Below are 18,858 nucleotides of genomic sequence, written 5' to 3' on the forward strand. Positions count from 1 at the left end.
AATCAATAAATTTCTTTAGTAGAATTTAATTAGCAGAGGTGCTTGGCACTACTCACTTTATGGAAATTGCCTAAGGCCAGAAGCTGTGATAACCTTTGTTTAGTCATCTCATTAATGACAAAATGAATGTTGTGAATGTTTCCCAAAGTAGCAGGGCACGGGCATTTGAAGAAGTTTTTTTTTAACAAAACAAAGCAAAAATAAAAAAGGAAGGCTTAGTTCAACTGCAAATCCATTAAATGGAAAACGGACACCATAATTTTTTGTATCTTAAAGTATCCCATTACAGTGAGTATTGTGCCTGTTTGGAGTCCTATTTTCCAGAGCAAGATGGTTAAAACATTGGCTGCACTCATGCACTACAGCCCAGCTTTTGTAAAGCTGAACTACATAGCATTTGAATCCTGCAAATCTAAAACCCACAGCATTTTAACATTATCTTCTTGTAAGACCTCCTGAAATAGACAAGATGCCAAAGAAAATGGCACCTTAGAACCTACCTCTCTGCCAAAAGTTATCCTGCCCAGATGCTCAACTGGAATAGCCAGATTGAGCAATGATGCTGGGAACTCTTCTGAAATATCCAAGTGCAGTGTTTACTGGATATGCATCAGAGGCTTTGGTATTTGGGTCATCTTAATGCTTCAATCTTCTGGTCCTGTGTCATTCTTTCACTGTACACACTTGCTCTATCCATGCTTTGTCTTATGCCGTGGTCCTTTAATGCTGCTGCTTGTAAAACCCCCATTTTGTTCTAAATTTGATTGTAACTGGGTCCACTCTGTGTGACTGTTATGAGGGGAAGACTTAGAAACCACTTGTGTCCTAAACTGCTATTCTTTAGGTATCATTATTATTCTTGCTTTCAGGATGCTAAGGTGTTGTTAAGAACACATTTATGTTCCCTATGAACTGTCTTAGCTTGTGAGCGAGCCACAAAAATAAGTTTGGATTAAAAAAGGAAAAATTCTAGTTCTTCTTGCATTGTTACAGTCAGGCTTTAAAATACCTTATTTGGATACTTTGACAAGCAAATAAATATGATAGTTTTTAACTACTCATTCTTTGACAATCTGAGGGTCAGTTTTGTTTGTCTTCTGAACAGAATAAAAACTGGTCTCTGGATTTTTTAGATCTGTGATTCTGCTGAAAGACTTGTGCTGTCATTCAGCATGAATGTACATATGAGAAATAACCTACTGTCTTAGAATTCTTCCTGCAGTTGTAGTCAGATGCTGTCTGCCAATCCTTTTGTTTTGATGGCTGGATTCACTCACTAAAAGGAATCCTGCAGGCACCCACATAATGATCATTTTAAGTGCTGGTCTTCAGATTACCTCTGTGTTCATTGTTGTTTCCCCTTCCATATGGTTGGAAGTGCACTCAGTGGTGTTTCCAATGGAACTCAGTCTCTCCCTGTCCTTTTGAACAGCACACAGCCTCTGGGCATCGAGCAGATACTGTTTTTGGCAGGGGTGTCCATCCTTCTCTAGCATCTATGTATTTAGCTGCCTGTATGACAATGAATGAATGCTGTGCATAGGAGATGAGAAGGATTCAATGTCTGTCTTACCCATTATTCTGTGCTGCAAGGCCTTATTCCAAGTATTTTACATAATTACAATGAAAACCAAAATCCAAACAAACTCAACAATTTACAGTCAAACAAAACTTTTGTTTTCTTAAGACAGGCCTTGTGGGAGTCTACAGAGGTTTTTCCTTGTCTATTATTTATAAGCTTTCATATTATGTGAGAAGCTTTAAATTTCTCTGGATAAATTATATGTAGGTAAAATACTGATTTTTTTTCTTTTAATTAGCACGTTCAGTAATAATGATGTTTAATTAGCTCAGACCTGCATGGCAAATTTGCCTGTAAATTTCTGCTTTCTTCACATATGGATTAAAATTAGGCTTTCTGGTTTTATACTAAGGGTTTTTTTAAGCTGAAAACAATAGTCAAAAGGAGTAAACAAATGCAGGATTGTTCTAGTAGTCTGTTTCCCCAGCACATGATATTCAAGTACTTAAAACTACTTTAAGTGTCAAAGAATTTCTGTAAAATTAAGTCCTTCAAATTTGTCTATAAAGCCCCCCTGAAGAACTTTAATTAGCTGTATGGATTTTGAACAGTTTGTGATTCTTCTGCAGCACAGTTTGAGCCAGAAAGGCCAATACCTTAAAAGAGGGAAACATTTTTAATGTGCTTCCTACAGAAGTGTAGAATATGGACAAAAATGAATGTGGTGTTGATACATCAAAGCCAAGGGGAGGAGGATCCTGTGGTCCCAGCAACACAGCTTGACATGCTTCCAGCCTTCTCTAGGATTGTTACAGCCCACTTTTCTCACCTTTGCTACTTCTGCTCCCTCATACTAATTTTCCCTTTAGGAAGGGTGTGCTGAGCAGAGAAAGCTGGTGCCGGTCAGAGAGTTACAGCTGTCAGCAAATAGCACACGGTGAACTTCCCACTTGTAGTGTGCTTCCTCTCAGGCCACACAGCCCCAGGCACATGATTTGATGATATAAGGGACTTTCCTGTGATCATAGGGGGATTACCTAACTGCTTCACTGCTCCTCCCCTTCCTGGGAGGGGGGGAGGTCAGGATCTGATCCAAAACCAACAGAAGTCTGTGGACAGAATCTCACTGACTGACACTAATTTTAAGTCAGACTCTATAAATAGACAAATTTGCATAAAATGTGATCAACTGAAACAACTGCTCTCTCCTTAAGTTTCCACCTTACATCCAGCAGTCCCATCAACTTTCAGTGGGAATGTGCATGCCAAGGGCCTAGCAGGAACACAATTAGGCCCCGTAGGGTTTTCACAAAATTAAAGATATACTGAATTTTTGTCATTTTCTAGCCCAGCCTTCTGCTCAAGGCAGGACTGCTGGCAGTGCTGGATCAGGTCAGCCATGGTTTTGTTCAGCTAAGTCTAGAGAATCTTTAAATGATGGAGGCTCTGAAACCTGAGTGGCCCATTAAAGAACTGCATTATGTACCTGGTGAGGTTTTTTTCTAACATCTGGCTTGAACCTCTGAAGTAGAGACAGCTGCCTATGCCACTGGTGGTTATCTGCCACTATGGAGAAGAATTTGTCTCTATCTTCATAACTGACCTTCAAATAGGTGTAGGATTCTAACTGACACCTCCTCAGCCTGCTGCACCTGCCGAAGCAAGGCTGGCCCTCTCAGCCTCTCGTTGTAAGGTATGTGCCCCAGGGCCCCATCTTGGTAGCTGTGTATTGTGTCCTCTCCAGTTTGTCAACATTTTCTTTGAACTGAGGGCCCTAAAGCTGACTCCAGTATTTCAGCAGCAGCCTCACCACTTCTGGGTACTGAGGCACCGTGACTTACCTCACTTTCCTGACTGCATTTCTAATGCAGCCCAGCATGTAATTTTCTTCTCTTGTGATGTGAGCATGCTCCTGGCTCATGACCAGCTTGACTTTCACCATAACCCCTACATCCTCTTCAGCAGGGCTGTTTGACAGCCAATTGAACCTGACTTCTCTGTAACCCAACATTACCCTATGCCTGCCCACCCTCCTACCAGAAACCCAGCATTTATTTCCTCTTTTAAGATCAACTTGGCTTTAAAAGTTTGCGGGGTTTTTAACGTGTGCTGTCAGCTTGACCCACTGCAGAGATCAGTATCAGCTGCACAGTCTGTCCACAGCTCCACGTAATTCCATACCTGGGCTGTATCCAGTACGGTATTTTACACTGTTACATACCTTTCCCTCTTGGTATTCCTTGTGGAAGAAGCAGCTGTCCAACCTCTTTTTCTGTAATCACTCTCATCAGCAGTCACTAAAGAGTTACAGTTTGTGTATCCGACCAGGAAATGTTATATGTTTGCAGGCAGCCAATAAAAGCAGAGATCAACAACCAAGCTGACTCACTGGCAAGAAAACTCGAGCTGTGCTTGAATTCGGTTCAAAGCCAACTCACACTTGGTATCTACAGCAGTTTCACTCCATCATTCCATAGTTTTATGTCTGTATTTCCAGAGGTAAGTTGATTTTTATTTCCTGTTTCTTTCCATGACACATCTGTATACTAACATAGTTTCTCTCATAGTAAGGAAACATCTTTGCTATGAATTAATTTTTTAAAATTACTTTATAATTAGAAACTTGAACTAAATGGCTTTATAGCAGTCTTCTTCATGCCCCTGCCTGCACAGCTGAGGGAGGATGGCAAAGTTATCCAAGACTTTTAGTGTCTTACTAAAAAATAATGCAAACTGTTTCCTTGCAAAGGTCACTCCTGGAATATTGATTTTGGAGTTTGGTGGTGAGATTTTAAAAGGATCTGGGAGAAAAAAACATTCAAAAGAGCAGAATTACTGAAATAATGTTTTGGTACCTTGCAATACAAAGATGTAGTAACTCAGACACAGGGAGAATGGTGCTTAGCATGTCGTGACATGGTTTGTAATGATAAAGATTGAAATGGTTTCTGTTTCAATTTTCAAAAATTTCTAGTTTTATTAGATTTTGCAAGTCCAAAATAGGAGCTGATGATTAGCTTTAACTTTTATCTAAGTAGCCAGTTAGCAAGAGCTTAAAAAATGCTTATATTATTACTTGATTCAATTTTATATAAAACTAAATGCTTTCAGTAACGGTTTAGGTGGTAAAATCATTGTTTGATTTTCCTTGCACTATAGTTGGAGTTGAGTAAATAATTTTGGCTATTTAAATTATTACTTATTGCTGTATATAATAAAAATGAGACATAATTTTGCTTCTGCCAGCGTTTTGATTACCTCCTTCATATTCAGGATTGGTAGATTTGTGTGGTCTGTCTTTAGGAATAAATCGCTCATTTAGAAAATTATCTTCATTCAGAGGAACCCTTCCAAATTTTATGAAATTGTTAACTTGTCAGCCTCATCTCTTTTTTTAAGGAAACTCTCAGAGAAGCACCTAAGGCAGTTATTGCTTTCAAACTACAACAATCTAACAAAAAGCAAAAAGTTCAACTGTGCTTTCCTACCAGAATCAAATATGGTTAAAGCTGAACTGGTAAATCAGCTGCTGCTTTTTGCATTTTTATTGTGGTTAGAGGCAAAACTGAGCTTAGATTGTGAACATGCTTGCGGGAAGAGACTGAGATTCACCAGCAATAAAATGTTCATGAACCAGATGCAAGATCACAGGCAAATTTATCTTCAGACTTTTGTTTCTGTTTTATTTGTGGAGAAAAGGTTATGTGGACTTTGAGGCTTTCTGCATCCCCGGAGCTCTTTTTGTAGAGCACATCTAAAAGGACACAGTTCTCACTCAACAGTCCTCCACAGCTACTTAAGTGCCCTCGTATTTCCTTTTCTAGCCCTGCTCTACTGGACCTCAAAGGGAGTATTCCAGTTGGAAGAGTTCTGACTCACTGACCACAGATGTTGCAGTAATCCTTACCAATGCCATCTGTTTTATGCCATCTATTATCTTAGATTGCTTGTTTTCCTCCTTTACCATTCCCTTTTTGGCTATCTCTAGCCTGATGGAGCTTCACAGATGTAATTAGTACTGTTACTCAGGTAGTAACAGGGTGATGCTTTGCAGAAGTTGCCTCTAATCCGTGTGTGTTGCCATGCAAAGTGTGGGAGACGTGCAGCTGGCCCTGGAGAGGTCCCAGACAGACACTATACTGCTCAAATTAGTGGTGGCTACACAGACACAACTCCATTTAGCAGAATTCTGACAGTTCACAATAGCAGGAATTTTACCTTTTTCTTTCCTTTTGCATTCACATATGATATATTAAAGAAGATGTGCAAGAATGATGCAGAACATGCTGACATGAGTTATTGAATAATTGCCTTTTTTATCAGAAGTGGAGAAATTATTTGCCTAGCATGCAGCTGTAAGATGTTAGTTTGTTGTCTACATAATTCAGTATCACATTACAATCACATTTTATATTGTAAATACTGGTCCACTATTTCAAAGACGTCAGATAGAAATAATGATGAGCAATTAATTAGCACCTTGTAGACTCAGATGGCAAATTATGGTCCAGACACCTCTTTGCAATTAGGGCATTTTTCCTCTCTTTGTAAGGAAAGTCTGACACAAAGTGGTGAAAGGAAGGCTGTTGGATTTGTTATTTAGGAAGTAAGGGGTGGTGCAACTTCACTGTGCTTTGGTAATTGTGACAAAAAACCCTCTTAAAACTTTTTTCTTCTCTGTCACATTTTCCCCCAAGCCAGCCATCAAGAAATGGCCAATCCATTACCTGTGGTAGCCCAGGAAGATTTGGAAAGCTTTACCTTGACCAGGACAGGCTCAGGCTTTGCACTCAAAGCCTTTCATATTTCCTGGAACACTCCCATCTCTGTGAAGCTGCTGACCAGCCAGGACACTACGGACAGGTACGTGTCTTACCTGCCCAACCAACCACGCAGGTGGGCGGCACAGACCTGCAGTGGTGGCACCAGAACAAATCATGGCATACCCAGGATCACCTGATCCCCAAGAACATCTCCATTCCTAGAAATCTTGACTAGCCAAGAGGCAACCTGGAGGCAATTTTACTGAGAAACAAGCTCTATGGTTTTTTACAATTTTTTATAAAGTAGAGCTTAATCCTGAAGTCAATAACTAATCTACTCTAATAATGTCTACAAACCCTGATGAGTAACAGCAGTATGCTAAGGTGTTGTCTTTTTAGAGGTCCCTGAAGAGACCTCAGTTGAATTTAATCTAAACCAGATGCACAGACGAGAGCAGGGGAAATAGGAGGAGGGAAGGTGACGGCCAGGGTTACAAAGCAGTGAGATGTGCATGGAAAGCATGGAAACACATCATTTCCTGAATGTCACTAATAGCAAAAGAATACAAGTTCTTGGGAACAGTAAAGGAAAAATCCTTGTTTTATTCTTAATCTAGCATTTCATATACTCCAGCTTTTTCCTGCCTTCACACTTCAATCCTGCTTCAAACTGTGCTCTTATGTTCATATTAAAGCATCCAGACATCTTTCATTTTATATTAGAAAAACTGAATTTACTTTATATGAGAAAAATACACTACACTACAACTGCTTCATGTTCTTGGAATTGATTGGAAGATTATATGATACTGGGTTTATTGGATAAATAACACTAGCTTGTGCTCAACCATATGGTTCTCTCTCATTTCCACATCCTACACTCTCATCTCTTTCTGAAGTTCCCCTCAGTATAACCTGCCTCTAACTTGTTTTTTTTACAGGGAGTGGAAGTTGCTACTTCAGGACATAGCAAGTGTCAGACACTATGAGTCTGAACATCTCCTGCCTTTCCTTGGGGTTTGCCAGTACCATGGACTTGTGGGGATAGTGACTGAATGGATGAACAATGGATCCCTCCAATCCCTCATCCATGAGGTAGATAAAAGATGTCATCTTTGAGATGATAAAAGTAATTATGAGATCAGCCAACAAAGAACAATCAGCATGTAAATTATGGACAGTAGTCACAATCCTTTCTTCAGTTTCTGCATTGTAGTTCTGCTTGTTGTCAAATGAAAATGTGAATAGTAACAATTTCACACTACTGAAACCTGTATTTTTTGTTACCTAGCATCAGCTGTACCCAGAACTTCCCTTTCCCTTACTCATAAGGATCCTGTCCGATGTGGCTGAAGGGCTGCATCATCTTCACAGCCTGGAACCTGCTCTCTGCCACTGCAGCCTGAAACCTTCCAATGTGCTTTTGGATGTGCAGTACAGAGCCAAGGTAGGAGCTTCTACTGTTAGTTGATTAACATAAAATCTAGTGATTGCCCTACTGTTGCATATATTGATCTTAATAATCAACATTTGATACCAAGACTTGTTACATTGTTACTAAAATTACTTTCTCTCACGTTTCCATAGCTATCAGACTATGGCCTAACCAGCTGGAGGAAACAGCAGCTGATGTCAGACCTGCAGAACTGCCATCAGAGAAACTGCCAGGATTTAGTGTATCTCCCTCCTGAAACACTTGAAGGAGGCCTCCCTTCCCAGGAAGGTGATATTTACAGGTGAATGGAATTTCTAAGGGCACATCATACCTAGTCCATGCTGCACTCTACAATGCTGCCAAAACACTTATCTTTAAAGATATTACAGTAAAAATGCCAGACCTACATAATGCAGTAGGATAGTATTGCACATGGAGCCAATTACAGCGTGAATTAAATTTTAAATTCCCATATTTGGTGAATAAGATACCAAGGTTAAAAACTGTTCTCAAAGTCAGTCATATAAATATTTATATAATGGACTTAAATGTTTTAAAAGTGTAACAGCTGCCAAAACTTTCAGATATATTTAGAAGCTTCATAACTGCTTCACACAGTTTATAAGTGTGAACTGCCATTAGCTTTAGTTTCCAAAAGAATTGTTTATGCCTAGATCAGGCCCAGGTAAAAATAAGACCTTTCCCTCAAAAGGGTCCTATTAAGGTCCTATGGAATCTCTGCTGGGATAACTTACTTGGCCACTCAAGCACTCATACTTTTTAGTGGAGTGACTTATAGAAAGGAGGGAGATTACCCACTGGCACATGACCCTTTTGGGTATGTTACATGCACTGTGGCTGCCTCAATAAATGAGAGGACCTCAAATTGCCACTGGTCTGGATGGTCTGGATGGACACACATCATCCTAATCAGCACACAGAGCTGTGGACTAATATTACAAATAACTTTTAAGGAGACCACTCTTCTGATTTCTAAGCTTTTGTGAAACCAACAAATTTAAACTCCTGCTTTATCATCACAGAGGCAGGCTCTAAGATGAGTCAAATAATTCATACACTTGAGGAGACCTATAAATGATGTGACTAATCTCATGCTGTTCACAAACACAAGTTTTGCACAGGAAAACTGGAGCCTTATTTTCAGGTAGCATAATTAATTTTCCAGCATTGTATTAATATATATTATTTAATGTATATATGTATTATATAGTACCTTATATAATAATATGCTCAGATGTGACTCAGGTGCAAGACATAGGTGTATATCTGAACAGTGGTGCAACAAAGAAAACAAAAATTTGTGTCATACATGAAATACAAAGTACATTTAAGTTACATGTATGTCCACATTACATTAATACTTTCCTAGAGAGCGCAAGTAAAAGCACTTCCAGATTTTTATATGAAAGTGAGGCAGAAGAGGGGGCTCTTTTAACCACTGTAATCACTACAGCAAGATATATAAATAAGCAGATATGTTTACCCTAGAACCACCTCTTCCCCTTTTGATTGCTTTGCTTCTGACTCATCCATAGCCTGTTTTTTCTCATCCAGCAGCCTCCTCTTTTCTGCCTTTGATCGTGAAGATTGATATTTTTATTAAACCACTGTATTTTATACCATCTCAGTTGTGGGTTATATGTATAGATCTATGATATCACTGCAATTATTCCTAGGATGTTAGAAAAGGAAAAAGGTACTTGGAGCCCCATCAAAATTTGCTGAAGAAAATAGAAACATAGTGCATCAGAATCAAGTTTTTGTAGATTAACTGATGTGCTTGTTGGTACCTGCTAAAAAGTCCAGCTGATATTGAAATTACTTGAAAACTAACCAAAAATGATAGAGAAAGGAGAACAGAAGGTTACAAAATTCACAAGGTCAAATGGAAATGAGATGGTAACCTGAAAATTAATTCTGATTGAACCTATAAACAATAAAAACCCCTCAAACTGATGATTTTGTAAGAGCAACTTAGTTGAAAACTGAAAAAAGATCCCATCAAATTAGAAAATACTTGGATAGACTTTGTCTTGAAAAACTCCTTTCTCTTAAAGCAATAAACTTGCTCTTTGAAATAACACAGATATAGATAGCAAACTAATGAATGCTCTTTCACTGTTTTTTTCAGCTTTGGAATCCTGTGTTGGGAGAGCCTAAGCAGAAGGAGACCTTTTGAAGGTATTTATTGTTCATGTCAGACTTTGTGCTGTCCACATCTTGTCCACAAATTCCTTTATCATAGTGAAATTATGATACAAACACCACTGTCTTTTCAGATGTCCCTTTGCTTTTTCTTACAGTTACAGCACAAAGCTCCACATTACAGGATGTAAATATTAGAATTCCTCGCCAAATCCTAAATGTTTCCAAAGAAGCTGCTCTTTCAGAAGGTGAAAGGCAGAGCTTCTTCCCCCACTAGTATCATCAGTCTGTGCTTGATGAAGCACTGTCACTGAGTTGGGTTTTCCACATACCTTCAGTGAGAAGGAATATCACTTCATATTTGTCAGCTGGAATTCTAAAATCAGTGACAAGTAGCTAATTGAATGAGCAGAAAACTCATTTTTACAATTGCCTGTGTTTCAAATACCAATCCAGAAATGGCAGTTCATGATGAATTATCTTAAGAAAGCAGGGAATCTTACTTTCTTAGACGAGAGTATGAGCAGTTTTAAAGAACTCAGTTTGCAAAGCATTGTATAATAGTTGTCACAGTCTAGGAATGATCCCCGTTTCATGGACATCAGCAAGGGCTTCTTTGCTATGGGCTTCATTCTGCATGGAGAAACTGATTGAAGGACTCCTGTATTTTACAGACTGAGGACCTTTGAAAAATACTGCATGCAATAATATCTAAATGCCCATACAGCTTATGGCTGCCATCTTGAGGCTGCTCAAAGTAGATTTTTTTTTACAATTCTTTCGTTCTAGTCTCATAATGCAAGTGTAAGGCTTTATATAAAACTTTGCTTAGGATAATAACATGTATTCCTGAGGTATCCGTGCACATAGTTTACAGTACAAGTTTATATAACCATTTGTGACTCAATATTGGACAGAGTTCTTTATCCTGAAACGTCCAGTTGCAATAAGGAGCTATAGCTATTGTTAAAGGTTAGCATATCCACTTACAAGAGCATTAATATATTTTTCCTTTTTAAAAAGCAATCTTTGTTTTAAAACACACAATACGACTTACACTGGATGTCATTTTAAGAGAGTTCTGAGGTCTTTAATATTTTTTGGCAGTGACATTTTCCTTTAAATTGTAGGTCAAACAACCCTGCTTGATGTTTTGAGAGGAATCTGCAGCAGTTTGCGGCCAAGCCTTTCAGAAAAGTTCATACCAAGCAATTTGCCTGAGAGGAATACACTGTTGAACCTCATTGCTCTGTGCTGGCATCAAGAGCCAGATTATAGACCACATACTGCAGGTAACATTCAGGATTTGCTTTCTGTGCAAGATTTGTAATGGAGACGTTTTTATAGGAACATTGTGTTAGCACTCTGAACAACTGAAGTGGAAGTGATCTTTAGATTATCAGACTACCTTTGATGTTTCCTCTAACCAAAGCTTCCTACAAGAAATTGACTTATTTGTCTCCAAAATTGTGTTTATTATAAAGTAAAGTATGAGGTGGAAGTTGTATTAAACTAATTTCCTCTAGTTCATCCCATTTCTCAATATAATAGTAATGCTAGTTGCAATATGACAATGCCTAAATATATACATTCTTCCATACACAATATGTTATTTAAAATGCTTTATTACTCCTGCAGAATGTGTAGACCTTCTAAATGGAGTTCTGACTAGTATAAATAAGGAGGTAATTTCTGCAGCAATCTACAACTTGAGGGATGCAAAGGTCAGTGCAAAATTTCTTGTTCTCCTACAATGGCATTACTTGATTTGTTCAATTGCAATCTTTGTGATCCAAAACCACGAAAGGTTTTGTTCTGATTGTTTTAATGGACATGCCAGAGAGCTGGAGAGTACCCTTTGGCACTACAGGTTCAGAAATTGTAGAATATATATTGTGAGGTTCTCTAGAAAATGAGTCAATTGCTACCTGCTATTTTAAAAATATGATAACTTCTTTCTAGTCACCACCTGGAGTCAGACTGGCAAACCCATGTGAGTGAGAACAAACATCAGCTCAAGTACTGCAGATTAGGGCTAGAACCAAGGACAAATTTTTTTGTATGTACTGGTTAGAAACCATTTAGTTCAAAACCTGAATAGCATTTGTACCTGTAGCAATACCAGTAACAGCCCTGCTCTGTGCTCTTCAATAAAGCTAATTTGATATATGCTTACACTGCCATGGGAAATCTGGCACAAATGTGACTGCCACAAACATAGCTACATCCTATCTAGTTAACTTAGGCACTGAGGGAAAACAGTGACACACGTGTTTTGGCCCTTGGACAAAGACTCTGACTCTAGCTGGAGTTACACAACCCATGCTGTGTTGTTGGTTTCATTCCTGTGTGTTGTGTATATTGATGCATGCAGGATTATTTCTGTATGTTGCAATCATATTCTGGGCATATAGAACAGCCTTGATGAATGTTTTAATAGGCGGCATAGTTAGAGTCAAATTAATTTTTACTACTGTTGAAATTTATTTAAGATTGTACTGCCGAATATTCCATAATCTAATACTTCCACCTCCCTTGAGCAAGGTTTTATATTTTAATTTGTTAAATTGTGAAGATTTATTTTTTTACTGAGCATTATTTATTGTTCAGACAACCAAACTGGTAAGTCCAAAATTACTCTGAAAATGATACTGAAGTTTCTGGGAAATTGATTGATTCACAACTGTTGGAGTATAAAATCTAAAAAATAGTTTAACAAATCTGCTGTGGATGTACAAACTGGAAAAAAGTTACAAGTATTGACACATCCTTACTGCAGACAATTTGGCACACTGAACACAGCATGGCCATGCTGTTTGGCTCCTTAAAGGAAAACATGTTATAGCTAGCCCAATCTCTCTCAATACAGGCTTATTTTCACCTTCCCCTGCATGATTCAAAACTGGGTTTTTAAATAAATTTGAAACACCAGAAACAGTAACGGGGTAGAATTTTGTCAGATTCTATGCCCGTTCACTCTGTGCAGTTCACTATGACTATATATTGAGCATACCTTACAGGGTAATACGTATTGTCAACATAAGTTATGTTAGTATAAATTGTTGCTCCTGACAGCTGTGAACGGAACAAACCACGTCTACACTTACTGGAGTTATTGTTTTCTTCCAGGAGAGAGCGCTTAATGCATGCAAAGGCTCAGAAACGTACCCATTGCAGAGACACAATGCAGAGGTGAGTTCATGGCACAGGAGTCTTCCGAGTACTTCAGCGACTTATTTCTCCCGACAGCCCTGATATAATGCAAACACGTGGGCAAAATGTTCCTAACCAGGATAACTCCATCCAATAAAACCCACTGCTTTACCTTGTTCAAAGCAGCTCACTCTGACACTGCTCTTACAAAAACACCCCCCTCCTCTTAAGGTTTGTTTAGAACCTCTCCTGTTTAGAAAAGATTTTGGAACAAAAGTTTCCAAGAAGATAACACTTCTCTATTTTGATCTCTTTCAGATCATCTGTCCACAAAAAGACAACCGCTTAATCAGCAAGAAAATTCCTCTTGTAGTGCCAAGCTTGTCAACAGTTCTACTTGATAGCAGTGCAAATACTGCAGGAAGAGATAATATCGAGATGGGTGTGTCAAATGCTACCCCACAGAATGCAACAGCAACAAAAGGTCACTGTTTTGACTTATATTCAGGTCCAGCTGTTATAAGAAAAGGACAAATACTACTCGTTGTTCCATATAGAAATGTAATTTTTCATGTAAAATTGTCACCTCTCAGAGTAAAGCTATGCTCTCTACTGGTATCATCTGAAGCATGAGTTCACTGCAGGAAACCAGAGACACCACAAAGCTTTCCACTCAGATGTATAGATCAAAAAGGCATTTTTACTAATTTTTTTTTAGAATGCTGAGCTGTAAATGTAGATCTGCCTTTCTCTCACACATCAAATACTGCCTGTTGCTTTTGACAGAAAAAGTCCCTTCTGGGAATCACACTGCTTTGTGCCACCAGGAATAACTGGTTTTTTTGTAATCTGCTAAGAAAAGGAGATATGTTTTAAAAAGGCTATGTTGCCAGGAGCATGTGAATAATTCCTGATAATCACTGTTCCTATACAGATAACTTCCTTTACCTTTCCAATGTGGGTTTGTCCTATCTAAGTGTTTAAATTTGTGTCAAGAAGCGATTATACTTCTCATGCCTTCAGGTACAAAAATTGAGACATCAGAAGTCAATTCACTTGTAGCAACATCTGCATTTCCAAACATTTTAGTTCTGATCAATAGCCATCAGACTTATGGACAGAACAAAATGTTCCATAACTTCAATAACAAATTCCTACAGACAGCTTAGAAAAGTCAGAAGTGTGTAGTAATACACGCCAAAACCTTCCTAGGAATCATGATGTATTAACAGGAGCCAAAGTAATCTCAAGTCAGTCTTCAATTCCTGTCTTCTGTAGTTGCTGACGTACATATAATGCTTTCTTGTTGTTCAACTCAAAGGTCTAATCTTGCTCATCTTAAACTTTTTCTAGATCACCCAGGCTCTGAGAGTAGAAAATCAAGCTCCTTTTGCACAACTCCTTTATCTGGTTCAACTGCAGGCAAAGAGAGCAGTCAGCGTAACTCCCCAGCACTGGCTCTTAAGCACAGACCACAACCAATGCACCTTGGACAAGCAGTGACAGGTAAGGCACCGTTTCCAGTTTCAGCTGGCAATATTCACCTTGGCCAGATCTTAGTGAGCAAATCGTTTAAAATTTGGAGGACACAGATATTTCTAAATTTTATGCACATTTTCAGGTGTTTATGGTGATAACTGATTCTAACTTGATACAAACATCTCTCTGCTCGTGTATAGCTGCTCCTCTGTTCTTAGAAGTTCAGGCACTGACCACTGAGAACATTGGCTTGTTCTTTTATTCCAGGGCCACAGTGAGGCTGAGAACAGTTCTGAAAAGACCATAATAAAAATACAAAAAATATAGCACACATTGAATGTGAAATACATTAGTTGTTTAGGTCTGCAATATTTTTTCACAATCATAAGCTGTGTATTGCATATCTCCACAAAAGTAGCTATTGACTACAGAAACAGGTGACAGGGGACCCTTCATCCCCTCACTTACATGGTCTCAGGTCTTCCTGCAGAACAGAGACAGAAGGGGTCAGCTTTTCATTTGTGAAGACCCTTTACCTGTGGGGGAATCTTTGTGAGGTTTTTTTGCTAAATTTTTGCAAGTTGGCCTGTAATAGTTATCAACCTAGCTGGCCATCCTTCTCCATGGCAATTTACTTGAGTGATGACATAATTTCTGGATAAATCAACAGACTAGACCATGCAGGAAAAGCTCAGCACAGAACTCTCCTGGCAACAATCAGAAATCAGAATGACAGAGGCATGTTCTCCAAAGCAACATGGCTTTTGGTTATTAATTTTCTCTTGGTGTATGGTATTTACCATACACTAAAAACCCTGATGTCAGCACTAGGTGTTCTAATCACCTTGTGAAGAGAGGCAGAACCCAAAGCTCTCGACCCTTTTAGTCAAGAGTATTACTTTTCTTATTAGTTTGGCTTTGACATATATTCACTTTCCCAGTTTCATGCTACATGTATCAGACACTCCTACTGCCCTGAAGCACCTGTTATGTGTTCTTCCACCTTCACAGGAAGATTTCTTATCTGTGTCCAGCCAAGGTGCTTTGCATAAAGTTAAATACAGATGCTAGATGAATAGGGCAAGACCTGAAAATCAAGTCCATAGGCTGATCTTCGCGAGTTTCAAACACAAGATAAAAATACTTTCGGACTAGTTTCAAACACAGAACATAAACTAAATCCTCCTCCTTCCTTCCTCTACCGAGTTTGTATTTCTGGTGTTGATGCTATCACTTGCTTACAACTTCTGGAAGAAAAAAGCACTTCATCTCATTTTGTTTTCTTCTCACTCAAGGTCCTTGCTGCAAAGGAAACTGCTGTCAAATTCTTTCCTGCCAGAGACAAACCATACTGAAGTGCATGACAGAAGGACGCCTCAACCATATCCTCGATGTGCTTCGCTCCCAGCAAACCCTGTCCCGAATGGATTATGAAACAATTACCTCGTACCCCACAGTGACTGGGCGTGCTCGGGCACTGCTGGACACTTGCCTTTGCCTTGGCGAGAGGGCAGCACAAGCTGTAGTGACTGTACTTTCAGTGAACAAATGTAGTCCTCTGGGACAAGTCATTCATTGCCCAGACTGTCCTAAGGTAAACAGGCTGATGTTGTGACTGATTTTTTTGCAGTCTGTTGTATGCATCTGAGCTCTAGTAATTTGTGATGGCAAAGATTCACCTTAGTTTCTCAGAACCCATTGACTAAAGTCAATTCTTCCTACAGCCCATTAGTTGAGTCCTATAGTGGAAAAAGCTAACTGGACTAAAAGGTCAAGTGAACCACTGCCAACAGAAATCGCCAAGACTGTTCTTTTGGGCCTCAGAGATGGGAGAAGTGCAATATGTACCAGAGCAAACAGAGTTCAAGGGAGATAACACCTTATTTCCTTGACATTTTTTAGAAGGAAGGAAAATGAATTATGATGTTTTGGAGGTCACACTATGGAAGAATGGCCGTTTGTAAATCCTTCCAAATAAGGATAATAAACAACACTGGATAGGAGAAAAAGTACTGGATAAGGAGAAAAAATTTACTGCCTTTCACAGAGCTCACATCTCAGACAGCTGTTAGAGTGAAAGGTTTCAGAAAATCAAGAACTATCTCTTCAGTAGGGTCTTAAGGAAGACTTGAAGGTTTTATATTATGCATATAAATTACTTCATTTTCCTCAGAAATGGTTATATGCTCTGAAAATGTAGCAGTACTTACAGCAGTACTTTGGAGAGGTGGGACTTCTCATTACATGGAAAAATGTTAATACCTTACATCCATGTTTCTCTCTAAATATGTTTGCAATTCAAGTGTAAAATTAAACCAGGCAGAAGAGGTGCCAAGCTGATAATTTTGAAATGGTGGTCCTGCTGAACTGTTGTCATGGTTGTACTCAGATGGGAGACAGCCTGGGAATACTGGGAGGCTTTCCTGCTCTGGCCTGGACTTACCCATGGTCACAGATGCTTTGCAGCATCCTGTTGCTGCTTGAACTCATCCTCAGGTCACGGACCTTTTGACTTGAATTCACATGGAGTTCCAGTCTGTTCAGTACAGCAGCACAGAAACATTGCTGTTATCCAAATGTTCCCAGGCACAGTCCAGTAAGATGATAAGTGGTACAGCAAGCAGTGAAAGCAACAAACCAGCCACTAACAAGCACCAGACACTTGTGTACAGAAGGCAAACAAGCCCCATGGCAAGCACAGGAGTCTGCCAACAGCTAAACAGCAATAGCAGCTATAAATGTGATCTAGCACATTCCAGTCAAATCTGTTGTTACCTTGAACCCTTCAAGCCTCATGCTGGATGCTGAAAAGAACATTTGTCATTTAACCCCAGAAGACAGCTATGCTCCACAACAGTAAAGTGAGAAAACTTGTTGGTTGAGATTCAGACAGTTTAACAGGTAATGCAAAAGCTGCACACAAGCAAAGGAGAACATGGAATTCATTCACCACTTCCCATGGGCAGGTGGGTGTTCAGGCATCTCCAGGAAAGCGGGGCTCCATACCACATAATGGTTACTTAAGAAGATGAATGCCATCACTCCAAATGTTCCCCCCTTCCTCCTTCTTCCCTAGCTGAGCATGATGCCACATGGTCTGGAGCATCCCTTAGGCTAGCTGTGGTCAGCTGTCCCAGTTTGTCCTATCCCAACTCCCTGTGCACCCTCAGCCTCCTCCCTGGTGGGGTGAGGGGCAGAAAGGCCTTGGCTCTGTGTGAGCTCTGCCCAGCAATAACAAAACATCCCTGAATTATCAACATGGTTTTCAGTACAAATTCAAAATACAGCCCCATACTAGCTCCTATGGAGAAAACTAACTCTACCCCAGCCAAAACCAGCATAATTTGAAAGAGAAATAATACGATTACTTTCATTATAATGAAAATAATGATATAAGGTTATGGATTTTTAAAGGCCCGGTGGGATTTCTTCGAGCTTCTTGGCACAAGATTAAGATGAGAATTTGTTATACCATCTACAGGTATTTCAAATGCAAAACCACGTTTTTTGTTCCTTTATGTCACTTTTGTCCTCTCTGCAGTTTTGAAGTTCTCATTGAATTCAGTAGTTAGTCTGATTGCAACTTTAAATGCAGTAATGATGTTTAGTTTAGGCACACTTAAGAAATTTGTTACATCAAAATTTCCAGCTACGACGCTGCTAGAACAATAAACATAATTTATTTTTTTTACATAACTTCACTGAACTTTGAGACTGCCTTGAATTAAAATATTGTTACAATTAAAAGCAATGTCTATCAGAATATGTTGACAATAGTTTTGCTTATTAAAGGAGCTAAACATCTATTTCACAGCTGAATTTTTTTTCAATTTGCACTTTAAATGGGAAATTTCAACAGTCTGCTAAAAAAGGATGTCTTGCTTGTGAGGAAAGGAGCTACTGTCATGGTGTATTACCTGTTTAGAAGGCATAAAATACTCAGTAAAATATCTATTTCATCTAAAATATCTATGTTTATCTAAACATTCACCTGTAGTTACAGACCTTTAAAAGAGAAACTGGCAATACTGTTGAAACTTAATATCAGCTTTCAAAATCCTTCCATTTAGTTTTTCTGCTGGATACTTTATACTTCTGTGAAAGATGTGCTGGCTGGCACGCTATGCTGAATTTTTGTTGTGTTTTTGACACAGAAACAGTTTTGGCTCTTTTCTAGAAGCAGCTGCCTACTTGAGAATATAATTTGATGTCAAACCTAAGTCCACTCTTAACTGTTAATAGAAGAATCGTTATCAAAATAGTGTGAGCACAAGTTAACTCCTTGTCCAGTGCAGTATTTTTGAAGGGATGCTGCATGTTTGTTGAAATGAAACTTCTGC

The 18,858-nt window shown here is 39.0% G+C and overlaps 1 protein-coding gene across 2 annotated transcripts; it reads left to right on the forward strand.

Annotated features, from left to right (window-relative positions):
• Positions 1-3,650: 3,650 nt before the first annotated feature.
• Positions 3,651-18,324, forward strand: LOC104687489 (receptor-interacting serine/threonine-protein kinase 2). Of its 2 annotated transcripts, XM_019284196.3 has the most exons (13): positions 3,651-3,717; positions 3,871-4,021; positions 6,220-6,385; positions 7,227-7,380; positions 7,577-7,732; positions 7,873-8,021; positions 9,873-9,922; positions 11,017-11,178; positions 11,525-11,610; positions 13,016-13,078; positions 13,358-13,523; positions 14,393-14,545; positions 15,814-18,324. In XM_019284196.3, the coding sequence occupies exons 3-13, from the start codon at positions 6,234-6,236 to the stop codon at positions 16,131-16,133; spliced, it is 1,611 nt and encodes a 536-aa protein (XP_019139741.2). In that variant the 5' UTR covers positions 3,651-3,717; positions 3,871-4,021; positions 6,220-6,233; the 3' UTR covers positions 16,134-18,324. The 2 variants fall into 2 exon arrangements, with proteins under 2 accessions (XP_019139741.2, XP_019139742.2); XM_019284197.3 differs by having other exon boundaries at positions 3,686-4,021; positions 6,224-6,385.
• Positions 18,325-18,858: the final 534 nt, after the last annotated feature.

This window comes from Corvus cornix, chromosome 11, assembly GCF_000738735.6.
Source record: "Corvus cornix cornix isolate S_Up_H32 chromosome 11, ASM73873v5, whole genome shotgun sequence".
NCBI lineage: Eukaryota > Metazoa > Chordata > Aves > Passeriformes > Corvidae > Corvus > Corvus cornix.

Excerpts from the sequence above, each read along its gene's own strand:
- LOC104687489 (XM_019284196.3), top strand. The coding sequence starts at position 6,234 with ATGGCCAATCCATTACCTGTGGTAGCCCAGGAAGATTTGGAAAGCTTT. Across the intron at positions 8,022-9,872 it reads CAGGAAGGTGATATTTACAG|CTTTGGAATCCTGTGTTGGG; the intron begins GTGAATGGAATT and ends TGTTTTTTTCAG. Across the intron at positions 11,179-11,524 it reads TTATAGACCACATACTGCAG|AATGTGTAGACCTTCTAAAT; the intron begins GTAACATTCAGG and ends TTACTCCTGCAG.